Here is a 9,014-nt window from a genome sequence, read left to right as displayed (position 1 = left end):
TTTTAAACATCTTATGTTCATCAAAAAAAAGAAATCTAACCCCCCGAATATATTCCTGACATTTTGAACAGAGAAAAAGGGACTTAAGTTCACATTTCAAGGAACGGAAATCAATACATTTCCGGCTATTTCCCAAAGGACAATTACTTATTTTGGAACAATAAGCCTGCAGACAAATCCATTGACAAATGCCTCAGGCCTACATTTTCACAAAGTCGAATGAGAATGTCAAGAAATAGAGCGGGCGAGAACCTGGATTTTATCACTGACAGTATTTGTAACAAGAATGGATCTTACGTGCAACTTATCCATGTGATTTTAAAGTTCAGTTTATAATAAGTCAGGCTCCTTAGAGTATTTGTAGTGTTTTATATGAGATACATGTATTGTGTCCGCCTCTCATGTTACAGGGGATGAAACTTGAGAAAAGTGGACCAATGTGTATTTTGCAATGTTTGAGTCGAGACCTGATGACTCGTCGGTTCTAATCTAATCAAACTGTACCCACGACAACATGATTTAACAGATTGCACAAGTTGATGTTAAATCAAACTTGATTTTTAGTCCAAACAAAGTTAAATGGCTCCAGTACGTAACTTCAACATATAATTTACCGTATTAGAATAGGTTTCCAGGTTTCTTTGTGTGTGCATTGAATGCAAAAATGTGACTTCTCCAACTTTGGCATTTAAATGCCAGAACAAGAACCTTCATCCCACCAAGCGCTGCACAAACAGATGTTCATGTTCATATCCGCACGACGGAACGAGAGAATGTTGACTTCATGATATGTGATATTTACATTGTATTCAAGACCTCATAAAGGAGGGCAGAGACTATAAAATGATCCGGGAATAGTGGAACAGTAAGTGGGGAACGGACAGGCAACATGCTAAGCGTGTAATGGGCAATCTTTAACATCACATATAGGCGTTCCACATGGTCTCATAATCTGATCGAGCTCATGGTGAGTTTTTATTAAAAGATCTGTCCCAGATTTGTTTTAAATAGACAGCCTTGAGGAGCTTTTCTGCACAGACATAATTCTGCGTAAAGCCCCCCCCCCCACCAGCCGCTGACAGCCCCCTGATGGCACATTCTCATACATATTCATAGCTAGCACTGGTGAGCATGCATTAATGCAAGAGAATTATCTAACAGCTTGAAATGATGGGTGACATGCATGAATACACAGCACACGTTTGCACTAAATCTCATTTCCTTCATAATAAAAGAAAAAAAGAATAGCACAACTATTAATTATGTTTAATTAAAAAATAATGATACGTATAATTTATTAACTAATTTCTTAATTGTTTTACAAATAAAACAGAGATGGTTTCAAAAACACGTGTGATGGAATTAGCCCTTATTTAAATCACAAGGTCATGGACCTGTGATCAGAAATACACTCCACTCTTGGAGCAAACATACACACCAGCATTTACACCCACACTCACCTGGCAGAAGACCACACACACACACACACACACACACACACACACACCTACATTACGCAACTACACACTCATTCACATGCATTGAAAAATCCACACTACCACATAATGATTTCCCACAGATGGTAATATGCCTCAGCTCTGAGCTCCAGCCACCATTTCCACAGAGCGAGGAGGTTCCCAGCATATTAGCCATGTGAGAACCGCCATAATCAATATATGTCAAACAGCTGCTGCAGAAGCTGACATGTGCTATGAATGGCTGTCAAATCAAGAAGCGCGACCGAACAATCTAATTTTCTTTCTATTTAGCCATAGCTCACGCTTGTTGTTGTCAGAGCTATTTGGCTATTGTCTAAAATAGACACGTGGCAGGTTGAATTTAGTGCCTTTTTCCTTTAATGAAAGTTCAGAATGTGGAAACGGCACGTTATGGATTCTGCAGGGTTCACATGATGAACTATTCCTTCAGCAGCAGCAGTGATTTGGTCACCCTGGTCATCAGGTTTTAAGACCAATTACAAATCATCCCACACATAAAAAAAAAGACTTCTTGGGTTTGGTTTTAATGTTAATGAAACAAAGGAGATATATTTCGCATGCTTCTAGACTATATGCTTTGCTTACTGCTATAATGTGTGTCCAAATGTTGGAGGCACATTTCATTTAATGCCATATTTTCTCACGTATATTCCCTATAAAGTATTTCAACGTTATATTTTTTTATTTGTTAGCCAGGAGGATAAAATGCAGCTCATAAACATAAAACGCATAATAATATAGCAAACTAAGCTGTGTTATTACTCACCTGCACCTTAATGTAAATGGCTGACCCGGACCTTTAAACTTAAAATAATTGGGAACGACTGCATTAAATTACATGGCTAAATTACAATTGACATTTAACATTTTAATAGAAACTCATCCCCAATGGTGGATTAAATGGCCTCTGATGGACATAATCTATACAAGATGCCGCACTGCATTCTACATGTTGCTGGTTGGAAGTACCGTGATGAGAATGACAGAAGGAAGGCCAGCAGACGGCACACGCATACTCTGAGTGAGCACACACACACACACACACACAAACACTCATACACTCACGCACGCACATAAATATTGAGGATGCACTGATATGTACAGTTATCTACAGGTTATCTTCAGTGAATTTCAAACTTCTGAGGTTTGTAAATTCAGAGAGCCCTATTTTCCCCATTTTGAAGTTTTCTCCCGTTTTTCTGTACCAGTGCAGATCTTCCTCGCCTCCTCATCTTCTTTTTTTTTTTGTCATTTCTGATCAGCTCAGTGTCACTCTCAAGTCCTCTCTGCTTTATAAACTCTGTTCTTCTTTTTTTTTTTGAGCTGACTGCACGGAATGAATCTGAATTTCTCAAAACCCTCCTCTATCTGTGCTGCTTCTGCGAACGCAACCGGCATCAGTTGAACTTGTGTAAAGTGCTACAACTGGTTATTGAGAGAGCAATTAAAAAAGAAGATAAAATCAGATAAAGTCATTTTAAATATACTCTTTCAGTCTTTTTAGCGTTCTCCCACGGGCCTTAAATTACTGACACGCACACGCACGCACACACAAATGGCACTGACACACAGGAGAACTTACACTTCAACACTTTCAGTGGTCTGTGTTTATCTGGCTGACCTAATATTTTTATACTGGCAGAGGAGAAGATGTTTGAATGTCTTTTTGAATGTAATGTTACACAGCGCGTAGCAGGCTGGGTTGATGGTGCTGTTGATGTAGCACAGCCAGTAGCCAATAGTCCACATGGTGTTGGGGATGCAGCTGGAGCAGAAGGTGTTAATAAGTACCATGACATTATAAGGCGTCCAGGTGGCTACAAAAGCGACCAGGATGGCCATTATGGTGCGGGTCACTTTTTTCTCCCTTGATGGCGGCGCTTTCTTCTTCTTAGGAGGCTGCTTTGTCATTTTCACGATCTTCCGTGCCACGTGATTCTGCCGCTCGTTCGCTGGGACGATCTCCACCGTGGCGTTGGACGGGGTGTAGCAGTCACCTTTGGGGGATTTAGTCTTGATCTTGATGCAGGTGAGTTTGGAACCCCCCGCTTTGGCTCGCTGATATGCGATTGGCTGGCTCGTCTCTGCGCCTGAGTTCACGGCAGACGACGCCGCCTCGTCATCCTTCTGATTGGATGCAGCCGCGCTGCCAGATGTTGAATCATTGGAGCTTTCCTTCTCTTCCCCAGGAGTGCAGTTCTCCCTCGCCACCTCATCGCCTTCGGCTTCACCTTCGGCCGTTGTCGAGGAGGGTCCCTTACCATTTTGGAGCTTTCCATCATGCTGGTTGGCTCCTTCATCAGCATTCTGGCCCCGGGAAAGTCCTGTGTCCTCTGCTAAAACATTGTTATTGTTAGGCTTTGGCATGTTATTCGTCCTCTGGCCGGGGGACAGGGTCTCTGGATTCACTCCCGATGGCTTGCGGTGTTCCTTCTTCACACGGCACTTGCTCGCTCTGGAGATCTGCCAGTAGAGTTGGATCATGATGATGACGGGCAGGTAAAAGGCGGCAATGGCAGTGCCGAATGTGACTGCTGCATTGGAGAAGAACTGGATGTAGCACTCCTTCTCAGGCACTGTCCGCCCACCAACAATGAACTGCCAGAAGAGGATAGCTGGTGCCCAGAGGATGAAAGACAAGACCCAGGCTGCAGCAATCATCATTCCCGCCATCTTGGTGGTCCTTTTGACAGGGTAGCTGAGAGGCTTGGTAACACAGAAATATCTGTCAAAGCTTATAATGAGAAGATTCATGACAGATGCATTGCTGACAACATAGTCCAAGGCTAGCCACAGGTCGCACACCACGGGCCCCAGGGGCCAGTACCCGATTACTATGTAGACTGTGTACAAGTTCATAGAGCATAGTCCAATAATTAGGTCAGCACATGCAAGGCTGAACAAGAAATAGTTGTTGACCGTCTGTAGGTTCCTATTAACTTTGATGGATAGCATGACCAGGATATTTCCAATAACTGTAACTAGACTGAGGGAACCGGCCACCAACACAATGAACACCACCTCCACAGTCTTGTAGGCGCTTTCGCTCTCGTCCACAGCTTCTGTGTCGTTGCCTTCAGAGGCATTCCAGTAGGTGAAATTGAATACATCCATGGCATTTGGTCTTTTGTTGCCGCCTCCTACTCAGATGGAACCTGGAAAAGGGAAGAGAAGATTTGCAATGAGGTGCAAATTGCAGATTTCTAACAGGGTTCATGGGAAAAACACGGTTTTATTAGGCTTTTCAAAAATGTATTCATCTCCTAATCATTATTATATGCTGTAATTTCACTAAAGGTTTCAAGAAATTGACAGAATTGGCTGTGACATTTTATTTTCTCAACTTGCACTTGAAAATTCCTTTCACACAGCGCTATGAAATTCTTTTGATCCTTGTGTGCCTCGGTGGTTCTTGCTTTCAGCCTTAAACAGTTTCCCGTGTGATCGACGCTGCTTTGATTTCCACGCAGCTCAATTCAGACGCCAGTAAAATGAGAAGTAATGTGGTTTGCCCGCTCTGCTCTTGAGTCGCAGTTCTTAGAGGTGTTTCAGGTGTTTCAAACTTTATCCAACCGTGGTTCGGTGTACATAATAAAAAAAACGATAAAATATTAAAAGAACATACAATTTTGAGGATATACATCTTGCTTTTTCTTCTTCTCCAGGTTTTGCAAATAAATAAATGGTCATCTCCATTGATGACCTAAACTCTGACTTGCATTAAAGCAGATGGTAATCTGGTTTAGAGAGAGATATTACTGATCATCTGATGAGGTAAAACAATGTGAAACTGATTCATCCCTCCATATGAAGGACACACTACTGCAGCTAGTAGCCAGTAGAGCACAGTTACTGAGTAACCAGTGAATACTCACTTATCTGCCAAGCCAGAAATCCCTCATCATTGCATTAGGCATTGAGCTAATCTGAACTAATCCCCATAAAATGTTTAAACCCACCGATTTATATTCAAAAACACCAATAATACAAATGGGACACACTTGTGGCTCACTGGAGACGAGTGGATTAGAGAAGTAAAGTGGATCAACAGGGATGGGCATAGCACAGTGGAGGCAGTTAACACCCCCTTGCTGCTCTTTGTCCAGCTCCAGCTGCCATAAAGCTTATCCCTCACCTGCAAACTGCCACGACACGGCGGAAGCTGTGACCTCAACTTGCTCAATTTAGGATGCACAAATCCCTTTTCAGCTCAATTGTACAGCTGTGATTTTCTGAAAGGGTCCCAGGGAAGCACAGGCTTAGTTTTAAAGCATCCATCCAGAGATTTTGAGTATGTCAGCATTGGGGAAAGTCATTTGTGGTTCCAAGCAAAGGCTGGAGTTGCGCATTGTGTCCGGCCATCACGTTGCGATTTCACAGTCCTCGCTGTAACTGCTTAGATCATCGGGATCATGGCTTTCAAATAGTCATCATGGGAAGTAGATTGCTAAGTCATGTGGTTGATTGCCTTCATGTTATCACAGCCACAGTGCAATACATGTTATTGACTTGGACTAGATTGTTCAGAAGTGTATTGATAAGCTCAGGATGCTAATAGCAGTATAAGACATTGCCTTCTCTGCTGCATGCATGCTGTCAACATGATAGAAGCGCTGGCATATCCCAGCCCAGCAAGCTTGAGTGTGGCTGCCATCACCTGGGGAGAGGAGCAGGGGGCACTTCTGGCAAAGCTATCAATCATCGAGAAGTCTCAGCATTATGCTCGTGCTCCTGACGGAGACCAATCAGAATGTGAGCATTTCATCCTGGGCGAGATGAATATTCAGGTTTTCCTCATTTAGCTCAACGCACGACTTAACGCAGTAAAACGCAGTATTCTTTTGTTAAAGCTCTGTGGTTCATTTACTCCTTCTGGATACTTCTGGACCGAGATGTTTGGTCAATTGATTGTGCAATCCTGAATTTGTCCATTTTTGTATGGTGCATTCGGAAAAGAAAGAAGTGAGACAAGTCATTTGGGAGAATGTGCATTAATGAGCATGACTATTGTTCTGTGTTCCATCTTAGATATTCCTGGAACTGGCTCAGTCGAGCTGAAAATTGCTTATGCGCTCTGGGAATCAGAAACGGCCACCCCTCACCCCTTTTTTGTTACGCCCTGTCTTTTGCATTCTTTAAAAAGAAAATACATATAAAAATACTCTAAGACTTTAGGATGACTGCTGAGTAAACTAAAATCTTCCGAAGTAAGAAGCAATTATTTTTTCACCTGCATTGCCTTGTATTTGACGCTGCAGTAAATAACTTATACAGGTCCATGGCTTTGTCAGGGGCAGACAACAGGTTCCAGCTTTCTGCGGATGCAGCTTCAAGCTTTGGAAATGAAGCTCTGTCTCCGAATGTGGCAGCTGCTCTTAAGCCGATGCAATCGGCTGCCTCCCTAGAGTCAAGATTCCTATTCCTCATTTTTGAGCGCTGATCCAAGGTAAAGCCCAGGGCACCTGCCCCCTGCTTTCAGTGATTACATGCACTTACATTGCTGGCCCTCTCCATGGGAGTGTGCAGGGTTGGGCCTTCATTTACTAGCTGTTTGCAGGGAAGCATGACCGGAATGCAAAAGCCATCTTTGTTGCAGCAAAGCGGCTCTACGGGGGGGGCATAGACACATTCAGCATTCCTCCTAATGGTATTCCAGCTAATGGCGATAAGCAAGTTTGTTTTGAATTATTATTATTTTCCCAGATGTGTGTCATTCTGACAGGAACACCGACATATCGCTGAGATACACAAATGCATACACATATCCGGAAAACAATATTTACCAGGAAATGAAATGGCTCCTGATAAACATCAAGAGTAGCACATCATATCTGTGTTGTCAAGAAAACTGGCTGCAGAACAATTGGACTCTTGATAGTTTAATAGTTTAATTACAAATTAGCATTCAGATCCTCAAGCTCTTTCCACCGTCTCGGGGGTGTCATACTGTTCAGGATAGATCCTGACAGATGCCAGAAAATTCAGTGCAAAATATTTTTATGGATTATCAGAGGAATTTCTCAAGAAACTTGCAGCTATTTATTTGAGTAAAATGAATTTAATGAGGCAGATCTGACATACTCCCTCTGCAGGCAGCACGTACCTTAGCAATTTTGGGTCTCTCTAGTACCGGAAAAGAAATGCAACTAATTACAAATTCTGCAAAAGTAACCTCGTGGATTTCCACCCTGCCACTCTACCAATTTGGCAACACGGTTTTGCAAGAAAATAACTCTGGCACTTTGGCTGAATTCATTGTAAATAAGCAGTTTAGTGTTTATTTGTGGCGTTGCACCCCCTAACATGCAAAATGTTAGTGAAATTGAGTGCCACATGAGAAGGATCATGAATATGTTTATGTTCCACAATTGGCAAACCTTGTTACTTGTTTAAGTGCTGTGAATTTAAGACCCATCCAGCATGTATCCTGCCTCTAGCCCGCTGCCAAATGGGATAACCCACGACCCTGCACAGGGTGAACGGTTACAGAAAATAGATCAAATGGAGAATATAGTCCTTTCCAATGTGAAAGAGGGGTGGGTGTAGTTTCCAAAGCGATTCAACTCTTAATTAATCTACATTGGAAGAATGTTGGCAATAAGATACAACCAGCAGAAGACACACTGTCCTCCATGTCATCCTCTTCTCAGAGGACATGTCTCGCTTCCAAAGCAGGCACAGTGTAGAATGCAACTAGATGTTACTGCACAGCCTCCCGCAAAAGTGCCCTTATCAGTTCCAACTCTGAGGGGTCTTCTTAGTTGAAGCCCCCCTGACGTACAACTCCTGGGGTAACAATGGCATACTACCTCTCCAATATAAGCATCTGATTAACTGATGGAATATCAAACCGATTATGGAATAAATTGACACTGCCCTCTAATTAGGAGTCAGACAAAGGCATTATGCATGAGAGGACGCAATTACACGAAAAGCCTCTCCTTGGCAGACATGACAAAGCCTCCTGAAGCCACAAACTCTCCGGTAGTGCTTTTATTAAGTGGACATGAAGCAGCAGACATAAATGGAGCTTTTGACAAGCCGGAAATAGCTCTCATCTGCAAACAGTCAACTGACCGGAGCTCCCCTGGGGAACCTGTAGGTGGCCATATGTCACTTTCTGCCAAGTGAGGGGAATGAGATCAAAATGTACACTGGGGATTTTTCCTGCATATTTTATTAAGAATAGAGTGAGTGTGCACACAATCGCTCTTGCCAGCATCACTGTCACCCTGCCACTGTCCTGTCCTCGTTCCTCTCCATGTATTTGCTCATGATGTATCACGCAGGCACCGTCCCTCAATAGAAAGCGGTGGTGCTCATTAAGATAGAGACAGATAGCAAAAATGGAAGAAAAGGCAAGGCAGGCAAAAGGCAAAGAGATTAAGCATGTGCCTGTTGGATTTGTTCTACTTTATTGTTTCCATATTTTTCTGCCCATACCCTTCGTACACAGTCCGTCTTTCTCCTGTGACACAGTGCTTGTGATAAAATGCAGACCAATATCGCCCTCGG

At 42.9% G+C, this 9,014-nt stretch overlaps 1 protein-coding gene across 1 annotated transcript; it reads right to left on the bottom strand.

The window, feature by feature from the left end:
* Positions 1–3,107: 3,107 nt before the first annotated feature.
* LOC137914091 (muscarinic acetylcholine receptor M2-like) lies at positions 3,108–4,622 on the bottom strand. Its single transcript, XM_068757710.1, has one exon. It carries the CDS (start codon positions 4,611–4,613, stop codon positions 3,108–3,110), a length of 1,506 nt encoding a protein of 501 aa, XP_068613811.1. The 5' UTR covers positions 4,614–4,622.
* Between the last annotated feature and the right edge of the window lie 4,392 nt (positions 4,623–9,014).

This window comes from Brachionichthys hirsutus, unplaced genomic scaffold, assembly GCF_040956055.1.
Source record: "Brachionichthys hirsutus isolate HB-005 unplaced genomic scaffold, CSIRO-AGI_Bhir_v1 contig_886, whole genome shotgun sequence".
NCBI lineage: Eukaryota > Metazoa > Chordata > Actinopteri > Lophiiformes > Brachionichthyidae > Brachionichthys > Brachionichthys hirsutus.
The sequence above is the reverse complement of the archived record's forward strand: the minus strand, read 5'-3'. Positions and strand labels throughout refer to the sequence as shown.